This window comes from Odontesthes bonariensis, chromosome 15 (genome assembly GCF_027942865.1).
Source record: "Odontesthes bonariensis isolate fOdoBon6 chromosome 15, fOdoBon6.hap1, whole genome shotgun sequence".
NCBI classification, from domain to species: Eukaryota; Metazoa; Chordata; class Actinopteri; order Atheriniformes; family Atherinopsidae; genus Odontesthes; species Odontesthes bonariensis.
The window spans coordinates 26,295,017-26,316,045 of NC_134520.1; the positions used below are offsets into that span (position 1 = coordinate 26,295,017).

General features: G+C 40.5%; 1 protein-coding gene across 3 annotated transcripts in view; it reads right to left on the reverse strand.

Annotated features, from left to right (window-relative positions):
- The window catches only part of fcho1 (FCH and mu domain containing endocytic adaptor 1), a 56,716-nt gene extending 38,040 nt beyond the window's left edge, over nt 1-18,676 (reverse strand). For 2 of the 3 annotated variants that reach the window (XM_075485740.1, XM_075485738.1), the window contains exons 1-3: nt 18,593-18,676; nt 6,837-6,999; nt 6,679-6,729 (exon numbers count right to left, since the gene is read on the reverse strand). In XM_075485740.1, coding sequence (XP_075341855.1) covers nt 6,679-6,705 — 27 coding nt within the window. In that variant the 5' untranslated portion in view covers nt 6,706-6,729; nt 6,837-6,999; nt 18,593-18,676. The remainder of the gene's footprint in view (nt 1-6,678; nt 6,730-6,836; nt 7,000-18,592) is intronic. The other variant, XM_075485739.1, reaches the window with a different exon arrangement.
- Between the last annotated feature and the right edge of the window lie 2,353 nt (nt 18,677-21,029).

The following is a 21,029-nucleotide window of genomic DNA, read 5'->3' on the forward strand; positions in this document are numbered from 1 at the left end:
AGGCTGCACAGGTTCAGCAAAGTCTTAAAACGTATATAATTAAGACTTCTAAACATCATTTAAACAGTCTGGACGCTTGTTCTGGATGATCAGATCAAACTGCACATGTTCAGATATTTAAAAACATATTCAAGTATTCCATGATTCAAATATCTGACATTATGAATATCTGCCGAGTTACAATTCCTCAGGTTTGCTTCAATTCATACAGCAGTGAATTTAACATCTTGAGATCATCCCTGCGATTAACCGGCATCTTAAGGGAGATACTTTGACCCATTTACCATAACAATCTTTGCACAACTGTTTGGTTTGGAGAGACTTTTCACACATAGAATTAAAGAATATACAGCACCTCAGGTCTAAGCTGCTGGTGTTAAACTGCGATTTCACACGTGTGTGTTTCACTCCGTGCTTTCAGGGTTGCTATGGATGCAACAGTGACAGGCATAATATTTCTGCATAGCTCGGATGGAACTTACATCTCTAAAGAAAAGGCCTGACAAACTGTAAATTAGGTTCAAGAGCGTATGTGTGCAAAACAACCAGTTTAGGTTGATAAAACCTTTATGTTGGCGCACTCTCCTTTGCATCAGGATAAAAACACATGAATGGAATTCATAGGTCATCCCTGCAGGAGGAGACAATACTATGAATATATCATAAATATTATTATTAATTATGTTAAGAGGTAATTGATTTTCTTCTATCAGTTTCAATAATCACATTAAAAAGCGAATTAATGTTCATTTAACGGCTATAAAATAAAAGTAAACTTTACCAGTATTACAAACAGGAACTGATCAAACTGTCCCGCTTTGCTGAGCCACGGTGTAATCAGAGTTCCTGCCATATTCTGCTCAGAACACGCCAGACAGTTAAACTTTAGTTTGCCTCGTACAGCAACTTAATCCGTCTGATAGTTTGTCCTCCAGCAGGCATTTGTGCAACTGAACAGCATCTAATAAACATGGTGTTTTAACAGAAAATCAGATCAATTCACATAAATAAATTAGATTCTGACCCATTTCTCTCCCTTACCAACCCGTGTACCCCCGACATCTGCTCTGTTTGACAACAGAGGGCTGATCGGATTTTACAACTTGATTTTTGGGGATTTTGATGTCCAATAAACTCAATAAAGTTGCTTTATTCCATGTACAATCCAATCTAGCCCTGATGCTACAAGTGAATACTTATTTTGTTCCGAATATTAAGAAGACTATGAATTCTGAGAAATATTTTCATGTCTCACATGAGAATCAGGAGGAAGTTTTTGGATTCTTTGAGAGTTTGATGAAATGTCATGTAAATAGTTTCATATTTTGTATTTCACTCAGAATAAAAGCACAGAGCAGTGCTGGGTCAAGGATGAGCTGCTCATTAAAGGAGAACTGCGGTATTTTCAACATTAAGCCTCTTTTCTGAGTCGTCTGCAATGTTTTAGAACCCCCCTCACCGCTTTTTTGATATTTACTGCTGTCTCCGGTATTTGCCTAATTTTGATTCTTCTCAACCTGCTTCAGAATGGCAAGTCATGCGCATGACTAAAAAGGTCCGTAAAAGCACCATAAACGTCCGTTTTCAAAATCATCAACTCACCGGAGTGGTTACTGGTGTGCACTGGTAATCCATATCAAATTTCGTTGCGAAAAGTTCCTTCTGTCGTGTTTTATTTGGCAGCTCGTTCATGCTCGCACTATTTTCTTAGCGGTGGCGGAGTAATATCAACGAACATCCAGTACAAATAACATCCAGTACAAAATGTCAGAGACTTCAGAAGCAGTCAAATCTTATACAAGAGAACGCCACTGGAAAGTTCAGCAGCTCTAAAAGGCTAAAATAAAGTTAAGTTAAGCGGATAGTCGCCGAATTTATTCTACTGGTGGAGAAAAATGAATTGACAACATCTTGCTAAGTGAAGAATTTTCTTAATGAAATCTCATAATCTGCAGTCAATGAGGGAGATATGCACATGTATTCATTAATGTAAATACCTAAGATGTTTACACAAGATGCAAACGGATGCACTTCAGAAAAGAAAAGGCTGGATTAGACTTTACTATAAATACCCTTTAAAAAATACAAGAATATTTAAGAGGAAAAGATGGGATTGATGAACAGTGTGACAGCGTTTTTCATGTTAAGCTGCCAGTTAAAGCAGGGTCACTGGTGTTTGTTTAAGTCGTGATAGAAGAAGCGTAATTAATTCACAGCTGCACTCTTTGCACAGATTCAGTCAATTTCCTCTAAACTTCATGGGATAATGACCCAACGCACACACTGAGGGCAGCTCAAGAGCTTCTTAAGGCATAGAAATGTAATGTTGCCGAATGACTCGGTTCGACAGTGTTTTTCACCTGATAAAGAGACCAAACTGAAAGCGAAAGGAGCCACAAACGAGCAGCAACAGGGCTGTTTCAGTAAAGGTCTGGCAATTATCTCAAGGGTACAAACTCTTTACGTCTTTATGCACTTGATGTGCAAATTTGGGATACATGGATTTCTTTTATTAATCTAAATTTCTGGTGATGAAAGTTGCGACATACAGTTCAAAGTAGCCAAAACTTGAACAAAAATGTCAAGCGGCTCAATGTTTCACAGTTTGACAAACTTGGCTAAAATGGGAAATATTTGATCAGATATGAAATAAACGAGCTCGCACATCTGTTCAGAGCTAATATTCAGCTCACTTCACACGCAGAAGTTTGACCCTTATATGGTTTATATTTCATAAATGCAGATAGATCCCTGTGAGATCCAGAGATGTAACAATCATTTTGTCAAACAGAATCTCTTTTTCATCTTTTCTCTGTTTACAAATCATTTCAGGATTTACGACACAATACTAACTTGCAGTAGATTCTACAAATGAAACAAAAACTAGCAACATAACAGTACTATTTAATAATGTGTTAATTTGCTAAATGTTTACATATAACGTCCTCATTAGCAGCTATGCTCACATGTTAGAGGAGTGGGGCGCTTTCATGCCTCTCAACGCTGCCGTAATCCTCAAGTGAATCTTTTCACGAGTTATTACAGGCTTCCTCCTCTGTTCTCTCCATCTTCTTCATTTTTCCCAGTGTCCTCACGTCCTCCGTTCTTCTTTGTCCCTGCACACCTGCTACAGCTATTTCAGGTGTGCCCTACTTCTCCCACTCCTGCCTCCTGACACCTATAAAAAGTCCTCAGTTACAGTTTTACACATCAAACTGAAATTAGCTGGAATAATTAGAATGACAGAATAATCGATTCTGATGAGGAAAACCGTTTTTTTTTGTGGAAAAATTTAAAGTTCTGACATATGAAATGATGTTTTCCATTTTGATGAAACTTTCAGATTTGAAGCTGAGGCAAAGATTGGGAGGAGCTGCCACCTTTAAGCTGTCTTCTGTTCATCTCAGAAACCTCTGATTAATATTTATTTGGGTTTCAGATCTGAAAATTCACTAGAAAATGAAAATAAAAGGCCAAAGCATTGAATGTTTTAAAGTCTTGGTTGCAGGATTTTAAGGAGGGGTAATAATTTTGCTCATTCTTTAGCTGTTGATGTATTTTTAAAAGGAAAAAGTGGGATAATAAGACTTTTTTATGATGTGTTATTTATGAGCCTGTGTGTCTGTTTACATGTATATAAAAAGTGTTTTCCACCCGTGCTGTTTTCAGACCCAAATAGCTGTGTAATACAAACCAGCCCTTTAGTTCATTCACCAGCACAGCCGCTTGGGAAGGAGTCACACACAGAGCTGCGTCTTGTTTGGCTCAAGAATATTAACAGCTTCTCGCAAAGATTCCTCATAAGCACGCTGTGGTTTTCCATTAAATATATAAGAACTGTGCTAAGAGCTCCAAAGGGGAAACCATCAGCTAAATTGACATTCTGCTCGGTCTGGGGAGCAGATATAATTCCAGCACGCTCTGAATTATTTTACTGTCCCTCAAACTGTCGCACTAATCCAGTTTAATCCAGTTTAATATTTTAATATCCCTATAATTACAACACACACACATATAATACCCGATAAAAAAAATAGTGATTCTGAACTTTCTGTCTTTATTATGCTTCAAGACACACTAAAAATTTGACTTTTTTGTTCACATTTTTCTTAAATCCCTGTAAACACATTTTGGCTCATTAGCATTTCACGTTTCGATTCTTTTCCCCATCCTTTCCTCCCCACTCTTAGCAGCAGAGCTTGCTTTTTTGCTCTCTAAAAACGATCATAATAAAGATAAGGATCTTTATCCATTTTAGCCGCTCAACACATTCAACACGAGGGGAATTGCTTTCTGAGAAGCTTTGAGTGAGTTTCCGACTCATAAGCTTCCTCTACTTGCTGTGATTCGGTCTGATTTGGTGAGTCCAATCAACGTTTCCTTGTCCCTGCGACATTTGTGGCTGTGTTGCAGGGAAAACCCACTCTGCTTGTTTGCGTCGAAAAAGCCACAGAGAGAGACCACTTTACCTTGTGCTTGCTTGACTTTTTTTGCAGGCGTTTGATGATGTCTCTGAAGCATCCTCAACATTTCTCAGATTCTATCTCCTCAGTTCTTTTTTCCCCATCTTTCTGCCTCTTTCTTTTTTTGTGAGTTCGGCACCAACCAAGATTTAGAGCTTGGATGGATCGGTAACAGTGTTGCTGAATGTTTCCTTATGTCACAATATGTGTGAAATATGAAATGACCTCAGATAAGACATCACTCGGATCTGTGAGCGGTCGAATAGAATTTTCAGGAAATATTCCTTTTCATGGGACACATTAACATCACAATCATGATTTGGATGACCATATATTCCCAGGGACTATCCATATGTCTGTCCTCCATCTTCATCACCACAGAGTACAGACTCGCAGAGGTGGTGTTTCTCTGTTGCACCTCTCTTCTATGGGAGTGTTCATTCTGCTCATCCTGCACAATCTGCAGAAAAAGTTTCTTTGAGTCAGCACAACTCACAGCAGCACTGACAGACTGGTCAGGTGGCTGACTCGATGGCTTCATCATGCAGTGTCTGAGCCAGGGATTGGGAAATGTCTGCAGGACCGCCCTTTTTGAGAGCAGACTGATTTTTGTGTGGTTTAGTGAGCGTTTTCATATTCAGGATGTGTTTCGGAAGGTCCACGTGTGGTCATTATATTAAAGGAGAACTGCGGTATTTTCAACATTAAGCCTCTTTTCCGAGTCGTCTGCAATGTTTTAGAACCCCCCTCACCGCTTTTTTGATGTTTACTGCTGTCTCCGGTATTTGCCTAATTTTGATTCTTCTCAACCTGCTTCAGAATCTCTGAACAGATGTCCGAGCTCGTTTATTTCATATCTGATCAAATATTTCCCATTTTAGCCAAGTTTGTCAAACTGTGAAACATTGAGCCGCTTGACATTTTTGTTCAAGTTTCGGCTACTTTGAACTGTATGTCGCAACTTTCATCACCAGAAATTTAGATTAATAAAAGAAATCCATGTATCCCAAATTTGCACATCAAGTGCATAAAGACGTAAAGAGTTTGTACCCTTGAGATAATTGCCAGACCTTTACTGAAACAGCCCTCAGTTGCTGCTCCTTTGTGGCTCCTTTCGCTTTCAGTTTGGTCTCTTTATCAGGTGAAAAACACTCAGTTGAACCGAGTCATTCGGCAACATTACATTTCTATAGCCTTAAGAAGCTCTTGAGCTGCCCTCAGTGTGTGCGTTGGGTCATTATCCCATGAAGTTTAGAGGAAATTGACTGAATCTGTGCAAAGAGTGCAGCTGTGAATTAATTACGCTTCTTCTATCACGACTTAAACAAACACCAGTGACCCTGCTTTAACTGGCAGCTTAACATGAAAAACGCTGTCACACTGTTCATCAATCCCATCTTTTCCTCTTAAATATTCTTGTATTTTTTAAAGGGTATTTATAGTAAAGTCTAATCCAGCCTTTTCTTTTCTGAAGTGCATCCGTTTGCATCTTGTGTAAACATCTTAGGTATTTACATTAATGAGCACATGTGCATATCTCCCTCATTGACTGCAGATTATGAGATTTCATTAAGAAAATTCTTCACTTAGCAAGATGTTGTCAATTCATTTTTTTTCCACCAGTAGAAGAAATTCGGCGACTATCCGCTTAACTTAACTTTATTTTAGCCTTTTAGAGCTGCTGAACTTTCCAGTGGCGTTCTCTTGTATAAGATTTGACTGCTTCTGAAGTCTCTGCTCTCTCTATGATTCACAACATAATGGCAGCCTGATTCACTGGTCTTAATAGCTCTTTATAGTTGTCTTCTATTTTTCAGCCCAATCCACTAAATTACAGCAATGTTTTATCACCGTCCAAATACCTCTTGACCTGGCTTTGTATCAAACAAATAATGAAACAGCAAGCAGCAAGTAATGACAATTTCCCCATCTATTTCCCATGCTCCACACTACCAACATCATTTCAGGCTACAATAACCTGAGCAATATTACTTTACATGTGGCCGGAAATACACAGAGGTCTGAATAAAAGATTCATCTCTATTGTTAGCAGTTCCTATGTGCACCTGACAAGCAGCAGGGAGCCATTAGCACAGCTGTCCACCGAGAACGCGAAAGAAAGGCTCAGTGACTCACAGCTATGATTCGGCTGTAATAGATGAATAAATCATAAGTGGCGATTAAGATCGCTCATTATTCTTTCACAGGCACTCACCCAGAAGTTGTTCTGAAAGAAGGCCATTTTCCCTCAGAGGTTCACAGCAATCTGTAAATTAAAAAGAGACAGGGCGGCATTATAAAGGAGGCCAGCATCAAGAGTTTTCTCTTTCAGTCTAATCTCTATTTTCTCTGGATAGTTCTGGCTAGAATTACCTGGAGGATACCCACTGGGCTTCTGCAAAAGTCTGTAAAGCGTTTCTACTCTCTGACGACCGACAGCAGCATCAAAGTCTCAGCAGGTTACATCTAAACACGCTTCCTGAAATTCCCGTCTCTGTAAAAACTCCTGAGACACCCTCGGTAAGGAAGGGAGCTCCTGAGGGAGAGAAGAGAGGACCTTAAGAAATGACTTCAAAGATGAAACTCAGGATGGAGGAGGCTGATGAGCGGAGCAGGGGCGAGATGGGGAAGGAAAGCGAGAAGACAAATTGATGAAGGAAACGAGGCAGAAGAGATGTTCGTAACCACCAAGGAGATGAGATGAACGCGGTCCTTACGCAGCTGTAGATTAGCTCACATCTGCAGCTGCAGCTTCTTATATCTGAAGGCTTCATCACATCCCCTCATCTGATGCTTTTACGGCACTAAAATAAACACTTTGTTTTATCAGATATGGCTCGGGCAACATTAGCTCACCTCCATATGCTGAACATTTGATTTGAAACATTTCAAACATTAGTCACATAAGAAAAATAATTGTGGAGCACATGAAAAAGACTGGATCACTTAACAATGACTTGTGGAGTCAGAATTCATTGCTCAGAACACGAGTCATTTTGACACCTCCCAAGGGTGTATTAGCACATAACTATACTGGCGTCCCCCACAAACGCATGCTCTCTGGACATATCTACAGAAGCACAGCTCTGGATCCTTTTTTTAAATTTCCCAGGAATGACTAACAAGATGATGAAGGGTTGACCATCATCACTGGCGAACATGATAACACTCCAACGTGTGGAAGTTATAATTTGTGTGCTTGGGTTTATAATAACAGGGAACACAGTCCACAGCAGTAGAGTGACTGGTATATTACATATGTACAGTGTACAGAGTTTTTGGTTTTGGTTCAGCTCAGTTTGTCAGATAACTGTGAAACATTTGGGCTGGTGGCAAAGCTCGAACCCAGAAATGATCTATTTTTACACCTATAAACTGAACTTAAATCAAGCCCTGTTTACATCAATGTTTAAATCAACATGCAGCTTCTGGCCTTCTTTAACATTTTTTTGTGGAAAAAACAATCTATTAAAAAAAAATAAAAAATCTACAATCAACCAGGCATAAACACACAGAAAGCTTTTTGTGGGAAAGATCATGCTGTGATGACGACTTGCTGCCCACAGCCACTATTATAACATGTAATCTATGACGGCTCAAAGGAAAACGCACACATTGTAACACATTGAGGGAAAAAAAAAGCAGCATTGTTTTAATGCGTGAGACGTTTTAAACTGTTAGCATGCGGGACTGCACTGCACTGAACATTTAGCGTTTGACCTCTATAAATCAAAGGAACACAAACTCATTAAAGGGAAAAAAAAATTTGGAATCTGGTCCTGTGCTTTCCAAGCGAAAGCATAACGTGGTTAGGTGTTTCCCCAGGGTTGCCCCCCCACAGCGTTCCTGTTATCTGTTATTCTGCTGACTGTGAGCACTTATGGGCGAGTGTGTGCTGACCAAATGCTTTTCCCTGTATTGGCATGGACTCGGCTTGGGCCAGGTGACCTGGCATCCAGCAGAAGCAGCACACATAGTAACAAACACAACAAAGCCCACAGTCCAAACACACAGGACACACCTTGTTAATTAGCTCAGCGGGGGGGGGGGCTGGAGGCCCTGCGGACAGCTTTCTGATAGATAAGGACGACCCAGCACAGAAACACAGAACTGCTAGAGCAGAACCGCATAATGAATCAATTCTACCTCAATTTCCAGTTCGGTTGTTCCATCATGACAATATGATCATGTTGTGTTATAACATGGGTGCACTAATTAAAAAGCTTCGGTCATGGTAGTAGGTTATTGTGCGCATTCAAGAGCCCTCACAGGTACAGCATCAGGGAATAAGCTGAGTAACAGCAGCATTGCTGGTTGCAGGCACACACATCGATTCGGCTCTGTGACACTCCACCGCCAGCTCAGGGGTGCGGTACTTCAACCCCTCCATTCTGCTTCTGTATCTTGCAAACAGGTGAAAAGCAGCAGGGATTCTTCAGCCCCATTTTGAAAGGACAGTGTGAAAAGAATTACAAATGATAAGACAGCATCAGGACTTGAAATGATTTTCTTTCATCTCGACAATATTTCCAAGATTATTTGAAACACTTTCGAAACATTTTGAACCCACTAACAAATGCTATCTGGATAGATTTCCAGGGAAAAAACAGCCATGCAGGGGGGACAGTGATCCTGACCAAACCACCAGATGGTTTTCAACCAAGCTAAAAAAGGGGGAGGGGGGCAAGACGGGGGAGAACATAAGATGGACACGCCGTGATGATGAGGAAGACGAGCTCACTTGCCTCATCACAGCCTGGCGAGCCTTCTTGCTACATCCCGTACACCTGAGCTAATTAATCATTTAGCCGTAACCCTCACAGTTTGGATACAACACAATCCAGAGACACAGAGTAAGAGGGGGTGAGAACCAGGACCCCATGTGGACACCCGCCATGGTGGGATGTATAGAAGTAGCTGACATCCAGCATTCTCCATCTGGTTCCAACTGGACATTCAGCGGAAATCAGCTCTGAGGCAAACAAAGCTCGGAGAAGAAGTGGGACACGCGGTGACCTTGATTTCTCATTCTCTTCCATTCAGAAATGAAATGTTTGGACGAGTTTTGGACATGTCACTGCTCATACTGCAGCTATGGCTGATTTGCATCAGAAAATAACAGCAACTGTTTACGCAAATACTGAACTGCAAACACCCTAAACAAGTGCACAGAGGAGACGATTGGTTCGATATTAAAAATGGGATTATTTCTATTTGCCCGAATCACCACATTGTCTAGATCTACACATGATCATAAGATACATGGAAACATTTAAACAATGGGATAATTTTCAAAGATGAAGCTCTTCCCTGAGAAATATCACGTTTAGTCGTGCGATTTGCAGATAGATAAATTAATATTAATCTCAGTACTCAGGAGAGAAATATAGATTTTAAAAAGTGTTAACTTTTAGATTATCTGCATATCTTTGCAGAGACTGAACAGACAGCTGACAAACCTGACATGCTGGGTAGTTCTAATCTTAAATCCTCACAGATTCAGATCCTTTTAAAAATGGATATAATAATAATTGAGACTAATGGTTATCACATCTTAAAAGTCGGTTCTTTCAAGTGAACCAGGAAAAATCCCTGTATCTGTAATATTAAAACCAAACTAAAGGTGTTATTAACTGGTGGCTGTGCATCAATATTCGGGACAAAACTTAATTTTCTCAATATTGTTGGGGTTTCTTTTTATTACCTTTCCAAAACATTTCTTCTGAGCCTTTTTATTATGTCAGTGGATTGTTCTAAGACACGAGGCAAAATTCAAGAAGAAGCAGATGTGTTTGTTTTGCAGTAATTCCAGGAAACCTTAAGCTTCTCTCAAAGAAAAAAGGTCACAAAAGAACCAGCCTCAGGGGAACACACCCACTCCACAACAGAAAAGATGTGTTTACAGCCTTTTGCTGTGGTTCCTCTGAAACAATACCAGAAAACATGAAAATATGGGCACAATTAAGAGCTCAATTCTGAAACTTCTTTCTCTTTAAATGCAAGTTAATTATAAAATAGCCCATCGTCCGTGGCTTGTTATCCCATTTCCCTACAGCTAGATTTACACCTTTTTGTTTTTCTGCAGGATGGTTATGTATGACAACTCAAGGAGTCAGAGAGGGCCAGAGAAGACAGAGTATCAACACAGTTGCACGCAACGTTTGAGACGAGGGTCATAATCTTTGAACAGAAACACAGACCAAAAATGCAATCCGCCTTATCAGTGAAGACACACTGACCTCTTCTGCCGCCCTCCCATTGCCTGACACGCACACACACATACAGATGTCTGCCAAGAAAAATTAGGACTTAAAAAAAGCAGATGGAGAGGAGTGAAAGAATATCACACAAACAAAAACTATCCACAAACCATTGAAATCCTGCAGGAAATAAATGATCCATCCTGTCCACCCATTCTAAGCATTCCTGTTTCCACTTCCTTTCCTCGTGCTTTTGGAGAGAGATGGCTTTACTGGCAGATGTCTCTGAAGCAAGATCAGCAGAAATGCCCTCCTCTTCACCACCTCCACCTGCTTTTCTCCCTCCACCGCTCGAGAAAAATGAGAGGTTGAGCAGGAATTACTCCCCATTCCTCTCCTCTCGCTGCCGCTGCAAACATCAATAAAGCATCTTCTTTTCTCTGACTTACGGGGGAACAATAAAACAACGGAATTGGGTTAAATGTAACGGGGTGTGTGGAATAAAGATGCTTCACAAACCTCTGAACAGGCACATTTATCAAGAGCTCAGGGAGCAAAGCTGAGAGGAAAAAAGTGAATGACGCAAAGGAAAGGAGGCAAGACAGAAAAGGGACAGAGCAAGGTGAAAGGCAGATGTGAGAGTGAGGAAAGGTGAGTGGATGAGAGCCTCAGAAATAAAGCTAACAGCTATATTTCAAAATGAGACAGGTAAGCATGAGCTCTCAAACTGTTTAAGGACAAGATAAACAATTACACAAAAAGCTAAAAGAGTCAAGTACCAGATGTCACGAATTTCTACGGTTTGAAAAATGACCTAAAAACTTTAAATAATAGTTCAGCTGACCTATCATCTCTTGTCTCACGTGGGCAAAAATCTAACAAGACCCTCTTATTAAGCCAGTGCTGTTTCCCTTCAGTAATTCATACAGACCAAACAAAGAGGTCTCAGCGCCACATCAATGTGTGTTGACGCACAGCAAGCAGGGTTAGCACAACCTGCTGAATGACGACAGCTTCATTGTAACAGCGAAGAGTTTTGTCAAGTCGGCCCAATGGCTTAGATGTGCATAAACAGCCTTAACTTTGACCACCTCCATTCCGCTTCTGTACTTACATACAGGACACTGATGCAACCCTACATTTTTTGCTTTGGCCATCCTCCACCCTCATTTTCAACAATAACGGATAATCATCATCAAAACGTTAAAAGTGAGTCCTGCATAGGACTGTTTTCTTATTCCCAACCCCACGCTTCTGGCATTTTCACCCAATAGTTTCATACATATGCGACACTGACCTTGCTTTGCGTTTATGTTGTGAAGTCATACTATAATCTTCCTTTCAGCATCATTTGCCGACTCCATCACTGTGGTTGAAGCTAGCTAAGCACCAGAGCTCGTGTCACACTGGGACCTACAGTTTATTTTTGATCCCCGGTATCAGCCCACAGCAATGTTAAAACCAGCCGCTTACACAAGATTTGGGTATCAGTCCCAATGCAGCTCTCTACTTAGAAGCCCCTAAAAGGGAATGTTGGACAGCCTTAGCATATAAAATAAAGCATATCCATTATTTAGAGGATCCTTTGAGAGGAACTATATATCAAACCTGTCTGGGTCCATCATCGGGATTTGATACACTGGGTGGACAAAACAAGAAAAAGAATAAATAGTCAACGTAACAAAAAATAGTTGGTGATAGACAGTTCAGATTTACCAGAGTTAGTTGAGTGCAGATGTGAGAGCTACAGAAACAGGATGAGGACAAACAGACTTCACAGAGCAGCTTGAGTCTGTGCTGCAGACCGACTCCAATGTCCTTCTGTACTAGTTTTAAACCGGATTTGGCGAAGCAAGCAAGGGAGATCATTTTGTGTCAGGCCCAATTTCCCATTGGCCACCACCGACAGTCTTCTGCTCTCCTCTGCTACATCTGCAGTGACGCACAGCGAGACTTCATTGTTCACATCTGCACACGTGTCACTGAAGTCCTTAGTGCACCGACGTATTTTTATTGACGTCAGAAATAAAGATTATGGAGCTTACTTTTACTTTATTTATCTTTGATACCAACCTTTATCCCCAGAACTGACAGAAAAACAACATGAATGCAGGATGATTACACATTCTGCAAGCATCGATGGACTGATAAGCCGACCAGCTGAAAATTTGACTATACATGTGCATTTATTCTGAACTTTGGCAACTCTGATCACACGAACAGCACAAGTCACGTGGAATCTGAATTTTTCAATTCTAATTTGGGCCACTTCAGTACGTGGTCACAAATTGGATACAGATGCTACCTCGGTTTGTACGGTCGGACTTCTACGTCACTCTGGATCGATGTTCATCACAATTCTGCACAGGCAGATTTCACCACACCTCAGCATCTTTGTTTCCTAAACACGTTGGACGAGAGCACAGACGTTAGCCAGTGCAATAACCAGCGAGGTGCTGGACTTAATGAGCATTTGGGGGTTTATTTCCTGTGTCTAGTGACGTCTTTGTTGTTTTTTGAGCATGCTGGTCGGTTCAGTATTAAAAACTGAAATCTGACATTGGCTATGTTAAAAAGAGTAATGTGAACAGGTCCACATAGAAAATTGGAATTAAGCATTGAGGCTTGCAGTCTGAATGTAGCCTTTGTGATCAATTAATTTGCCAACGATGCTTTTGAATCGATTACCAATGTGCAGTTCACTACCTGAATTCATCTTATTAAAACCACCTTCAAGAATGTTTAGCTTTAGCTTGAAAAAAGACTGGAATGATTAGCTGACTCTCAGTGTGTTGATAATTGGGCTCATCATTTGATCTTTAATGAATGTGAACAATAAATCAAACACCCGAGCCATTTATCAGTGGGTGAATACTGGAACGTTTCTGTTCTGCATGTCAATAAAAATAAGAGAGTGCATCTTTTTTTCTGTGAATTACCATGTAAACACATCACATCACAGGTATCATTCACACTTGTCAGTATTTTTCATACCTACTGGAACTATTATAAAGAAAACAAATCCTGTTTGTGATTCCCTGTTTGTACGACTGCTACAATTATGTGTAATATAACACCCCCGAATTGTCAGCCCACAAATCCAAAAGCGTCAACGATAACACACTAAAACAGAACCCACACTTTACTGATGACACACTGAAACCAACAATCACACGTCCACCAAACCAATGACAGAATTACTCCCTGTATTTAATGACTAAGCAGCACAGAGCAAAGCTATTCTCTTGAAGCGATAAAGTGGCTGCCTGGTGACTGAGACAGACAGAGAAGCAGTAAGACAACAAACACAATAAACAGGAGGAGGCAGCGCAAGAGAAAGAGAAAGCTGAGTGATAAACACAACTCGGGCTGTCAGCTCCCCATTGTCCCAGCCTGAATGTGCTTTTTGTCACTGCAGCTTACAGCTCCAGTCCAGGCCCGTCTATGACAACGAGCCAGGCGAGCATCCCCTGTAAGCCCTGGCATGACCAGCTGTGTGAGAGCAGAGGGCACGAGTCAAGGTCCATCCACAGCAGGTTATGAGCCGGTTTGTAGCTACTCAGCTGGGTTTTAAGTCTGCTGTAACACTACAGAGGATTGCATCTAAAGAGATGCTGAAGCTTTAGTAGAAACCCAATCTGTCCATTACTGTTCCCTCACACTGTAGAGTGAGAGAGAAAGGGAGAAGTAGCTCTTCAAGCTCCCATCTTAAAAAAGAAAAACAATAGGATTTTCTGTCAAAAAAGAAATAAAAAAAAGAGAGCATATTGCAACTTTTCACAGTTAAGAAGACAGAGTGAAGGAATAGTTCTTCTTGTAAAGTAACTTAAAGACTAAATAAATGTGAGAAAGAAATCAAGTGACTGATCACTTATCTGTAAAGCTGGAATCAGCTGATTGATACTGTTTTTGATTAATTACCCAATAAGCCTGTAAGAGGTAGTTGCACATCAGTCTGATTACTTTGATTAATGAGCTACTATAATTGTTTCAGATCTAGTTATCTGATGGGACAGATGAATAATGAACGTTTAAAACATCATCATGGAGTTCACGTTTTCCTCCTCAGGTCTGGTTTTGGTTTAACTCTGAGCTTATAGCTAACTGACATCACCTTAACTTTCTTCATAATCAATCTTTCATGAGCATAAAATAAATCCATAACCCCGAAGTGGACTGAGCAAGAAGCCGGAGGGACGAGCCCACTCCTCCACCCTGCCCCAGGATCCACCCATCTGCCACATGAGGAACTTGACTGGATTCATTCGCAGCTTCAGTTACTGGTCATGGTTTTACACAGAGCTCGTGTACAGCACAAGGTGCAGCACCTGATCTCATCTAAATTCCTAACACATCATCACAGCTGTACTCCCTATATATACTGTGAAACACTGGCAGGTACAGCACTGTAAATCAGGGCTTAATGTTTATGTTTTTATTCTGTAAAGGTTAAGTTTACTGTTTCCTGCCTCTGGGTGCTGCCCTGCTTGGCAATCACAAGAGGAGGCCTTGCAGCACTCTAGCCTACATATGAGAGGCCGCATGTATAATTCATAGTCGTCATGGGCACCCTACAATGTGTTGTAGGAAAGCCAGTAGGAAAAAAAGAAGCCAGGACCACAAGTATTAATTGTTTCAACACTTTTAAGGGTCAGAAAATGAGAATATGGAGTCATCGGGGGAGTCAAAAAGTCCTTCTGAATGCTGTAGCTGTGAGCATGTGAGCAGTCGTGGCTGTTTGAATAGTCAACAACAGACTGCTGTCATACAGCATCAGATGAGAACAGACATTTAGCTCAGTCAAATCAAAATGCAAAACAGGGAGCAGTCCTTCCTCACCTGCTCCTGTTACTGTCATCGCCTCCACCGCTGATGCCTGGAGGAGTAAAAACTCGGGCTTTGCATGGGTGTTTGTAATTTAGTAATTGGCCATGTCCTGCACAGCTGAGAGAAAACCCCAAGCCAGCAAAAGCTTGGGGGGGTGACATCAGAGGTTTGGGTGCTTTTTCACTGCCTGCATAATCCTCTCAGGTGAGAAGCCTTTCCACGTTCTCCAACTGCATAAACAACATTCTGGAACAAATCGTCTCAAACAGAATTATTGATGGACGTCTTTGCTTTTGATTTCCAATTTACCGAGTCTCTTGTAGCGATCTCCACATATTAGTAAATGTCATCATTGTATTAAGATGAAAACAACAAGAGACACAGTTCCCGCATTAAGATATGAATCTAATAATATCCTCAGGTTCAGGAGTAAGGCTGTAAAGCCCAAATGTTCATCAAATCCCGAGGATACAGTCAGGCGACCCGTTAAATTGGAAACATGGCCCTTTGACCCCTACACTGAAAGGGTTTCTGAAGGCTCTATCATGTGTCCACTTTTCTCCTTAGAGGGAAGAATTGCTGCAAATCAACTCAAAAGATGTTGTTTGCTGTCACACTCCACTGATTTGAGTGGTCTTCCCCAGTGTATCATTGCTTCCACCCATCGTGAAAAAGAAGTTGCTGAATGGTTAGATGAATATGAAAATGATGTGACTCATAATCTTCTTCCTGTTGAACATCTGATGGTGGAGCGCTCGCCTCCACCATCATCGAAAATACACGCGAGAGAAACTCTTTTGAAATCAGGCTTTATAAAAACATTATCAAACACACACACTTCCTCGTTTCCTCCACCAGGGCTAGCATAATTTCCCTCCGTTCAAATGTCAAACAAGCGTGTCTACTTTCATTTATCACTTATCTTCAAGTAAAATCCTAAAAGTTAAGAAGCTTGAACAAGGGAAATTGAAAGATTTTGTGTTGAACCATGAAATTAACCATATCTACAAATCAATACCAGTTTCTTAATTTCTCCAAATATTCCCACCAGTGCCTTTGTAGTGTTCCTGTGAGTACAGTACCCATATCAAACATTGATGACTGAAATATCAGTAGATCTAATGCAATTTTTACTACGGCCTTGCATACAGGATCTATCCAGAGGCCCACTCACCTACAGCTATACCTCTTCAACTGAGGGCTAGATGTATCACACCAAATGATAGTTAGTGTTAGATTATAGGTCTTTCAAGACATTAACCTACAGATACTACATCAAAACGTTAAAAACCAAAATAAACCTGTGCTGCAGAGTCGGTGTGCAGCACAGACTCAAGCTGCTCTGTAAATGAAGTCTGTTTGTCCTCATCCTGTTTCTGTAGGTCTCACATCTGCACTCAACTAACTCTGGTAAATGAAATCACAAAATTAAGGCAAGATATTTGTTTCTCTGAAGGACCAATATGCATTGTCCCCCAACCTGAGATTTAATTTGTAGTCCAAGTTTATTTTTAGACAGGCATTACTTAACAGGCATGGAATACACCCGTGGTTGTAAATGACCAGGATCAAATGTAATTCTTCAAGATTTTAGCTGTAAACTGAGGAGAGGGAAGAAAAGACCTCCAAGCACTGGCATATTTTTCATTTATTTTATGATAGTAAACCTCCTTTCATTAGTTTCTCTCCATCCCACTCACTCTGACTCACTCTCTGAGCATTCAGGAGGGAAAAGGTTGATCTCCTGTTAAAGTCAAGGCACAAGGGAGAAAGTTGTTTACCACTTTGATATCAAAAGACCCAGCAGCACTCAACTCCTGCCACTGGCTCTGAGACAGAGGGGAGAAAAAGAATGCCAGCAAACAGACAACTGTAGCACAAGGAGGCAGCTGTGCCACGGTCTGACGATGCAAACGCTGTGGCTTATGCTGTAGCTGTTCGCAAAATCAGTCAAATGCCAGTGAAAAACTAAACATCGAACAAGCACTCAAAGGGGAATTCCAGACCTGTTGTTTTGGTGCTGCCAGACGACGGCTGACTTTAAAAGCGGTCTAATGAATCCGAAAAACCAAACACATTCAAATCTGAACACACACAATTAGATAAACTAAAGTCAGGAGATGCCTGAGTTGAGTTGATAAAACAGTTGAGAGCAACTGCAGATGAGTTGGAAAACTTTCCTTAATTGGATTTTTCTCAGATAACAGCTCAAACAAAAGATTGCTGTCGTCTCCTGTTTCTGTCTAAAAGAAGCAAACAAATACGTGCCAGACCTCTAACATTTCACATATTAGACATTTGCAGGCATCTCCCTTCATCCCGTAACAGCTTTCTGGATGTTTCTGACCCGTAACGTTGATCTGATTCAGTTTGTGAGGGATGCTCAATTGGTGTTTCTCAAGTGAAACCCAGAGCAGCAAGTGCCACATGCAGGACTAACCCATTACTGCTGCTTACCTGATCATATCTGCCAGTTTCAGCTCATGCAACTGTATTAAGATGGTTATTTTTGTCAGCTGCACTATCCAGCACACATATATATGCTCTCAGACTCACTTAAAGCGTTTTAAAACTCCTAAACATTCAGTGTCAATAACGCTGTCAAATGTCTTGTATTGGTGGGGCCCCAGTCATGTGTTCATAGAAATGTATAAACAAGGGAGAATCCATCATACAAATAACGTGTGTGTGTGTGTAAATATATATATATATATATATATATATATACACACACATGCAATATCAATTTCAGTGCATAAGCCAAAATGAATGGCTGGAAATCCACAAGTCTCAGAAATTACTGTTATGGGGAATAAACACTGTGTGCGAACTGCAAAACTGAGGGCCACCTTGACAGGTTATGCACATTTAAAGCGAGATAAAGAGCTGGAAATCAGGCTTTATAAAAACATTTCCAAACACGCACATGTCCTTGTTTCCTCCACCAGGGCTAGCATAATTTCCCTCCGTTCAAATGTCAAACAAGCGTGTCTCCTCGCTATGTTGAATAGCTTCGCATTATTGAGTGCAGTCCTTCAAGTCTACTTCAGATTTATCTTCACGTTGCATGGAGCGGTGGGAAGACAAGGAACAGTTCATTACCTGGACAGAGTTTTCAGACAACGTAGCGTACATTTCCCATCCCCGGTTTTTCAGCGGCGACGTTTCAGCACTTGCATGTACGCTGAGCGGTTTGATCATAGTAGTACAAATTCACCAGGCAGTTTTCAGTGTGACCGCAAAGTCCCGCCCAGTTCGAAGCTGATTGGTTATTTGGTCCGTCAATCAAAGAGGAACATGTAGTAGGCATAGCAACCACTTGAAGGCGGGTTGAAGAGTGTGTATCAGAATCTTATTGGATGTTTTTTTGCCACGGTAACGCCCACAAAATATAGAAACGTTAACGCGGCGCTTTAATGCGGTAACAACAAAATACAGAATTTATATACATATTTAAGCCAGTGTTAAAAAAAAGTCATTCAAATAAAAATCTATCTCATCATAAATAAATATATTAAAACAATGAAAAAACCTGCCTCAGCTTTCAAGCTAAGTTAAGACCTTCTCCAGTTTCTCGTTATTTTGGGATACTATTATTTTTAGACACAGATTTACTATTTTTAGATCCTTATTTCAAGATTGCTTCTCAGTGTGAAATAAACAAGAGTAGAGAAATTTATCGAACCCCCAAAGGGAAATTGTAGTGCTGCTTCTGTTATTAATCAAGTAAAATCCACCATTTGCCCTTATGAATAGAAAGATGAATTCATTAATGAATTAACAAGATTAATGAAAGGTAGATACATTATTTTTCATTGCAGCAACTCCAACGAGGCATCACATGGATAAACTAAGAAGAAGCCTCAGACTGAAGATGCTCTGTTGTTTTGTAGATAAGGAGTATAATGCTGTCTATTATGATGAGCATCCTGTGCAGCATTCCTCTTTTCACAACCAGCTCTTGGGGCTTCAGAGCAGATCCCAACACAGAACAGGCCTTCCTTACCAGTTTTCTGCGGCTCCAACAGATGGTTGCAAGTAAAATTGCATTCTCCTTCACTGGTTTATAGAATATATGCGGCATTGGAGGAGTTTTGTTTCCTTGGGAAGTAAAGTGTGCTCTGTCCCTTCTTGTAGACAGCCTTAATATTACAAACTCAGTGGAATCTGTTGTAAATACCACCTCCAACTCTTCCTCCAAGATGGAAATAATTCTAAGCTTATTCCTGCGGTCCTGAAAAAACTTAAATGTTTACACTCTCTAAAGGCAGACAATATAACTTTGCACACAGTAAGAGCAGAAAAGACAGGGGGTTAAAAGCAAGGCGTAAAAACATTTACCTTCCCCACCATAATAAGTCAGAAGCAATCCTAAAAATCTGCCAGTGTAGGCACGTGATAGTCCAGCCTGAAGGTTAATGCTATCAGTGTGGGTATTCACCTCCATACCAACTGCAAGTTTAATAAGATGGTTGAGACATTTAAAGAAGGCCCGAAGGAGGTAATGGTGGCAGTTAGATTGACTTTGGCAAAAGCAGTTCTCTCAATCACTTACCAAGGTCATACAAGATGATAGAGAGTTGATAAAGATACAGTATACTGAATTGTCATCTGATTGTCAAAGATAAGGAAGCATGCATTGTGACACATACATGTATTCTCTAGTAGTGAAGTCTCATCTCAACACTATTCTGGTAGTCTAAATCTAGAAGCCATCTGCAGTACACTAATCTGTTATTGAAATAGTTTATGTGTTAACGTGAGCAGCAAAAAACAATGCAGTCTGATTGTTATGCCACAGCTGAAGATTTCTTATGCTGGCTGTTACCAATACCCAGCGCTGTAAATCTAACATCGGGGGGCTTATATTATGGCAAGCAAAATCATTGGAATATGGGGCTGTGCAAGTTTGAATGTTGTTACTGGGAAGAACTTATACCTGCTAAGTAAAAGCACAGATAAAGCCCAATCTGTACTCTGTACCAGCTAGTCTATTTAAAATTGCAGGTGGTTATAAATATCAGACTGAGATTGTCTGTGGCCACAAAGTTATTTGTATGAAATGTACACTCAAGGCTGTTGAGCAAACAAAACATGCATTTTGTGTTTTGATTCGAAGAGGCCATTATGACTTTATTTGTCCTTTTAGGTGCTGTCATGCATAGAATACATAAGCAGTGAGAGTCCTCTGCTGGAGGTGTTGAAGCCTGATTTGATCGTCTGTGGTGCAATACTGAAACCAACACCGTGTGCAGCGCAGCACACTGTCAAAGACACTGAAGAGTTATAGTTGGCGTTCATTTCCTGTGTAAATGAAAATAGTGAGATTAGGTTATCATCACTTCCACATTTAGATTTGTCATGAACAACAAGAAGATTGCATTTAACCACAAAGCAACATATTTTAACATAAATTCTAGATACAGAGTGGAAGATAATATACAGGAAGCTGAAGTTATTTCAACATACTATAACCCATCATTTTTTTCAGACTTTAGCTGGCAAAGTCTAAGCCTCTCTTCTGCAAACACAAATGAAA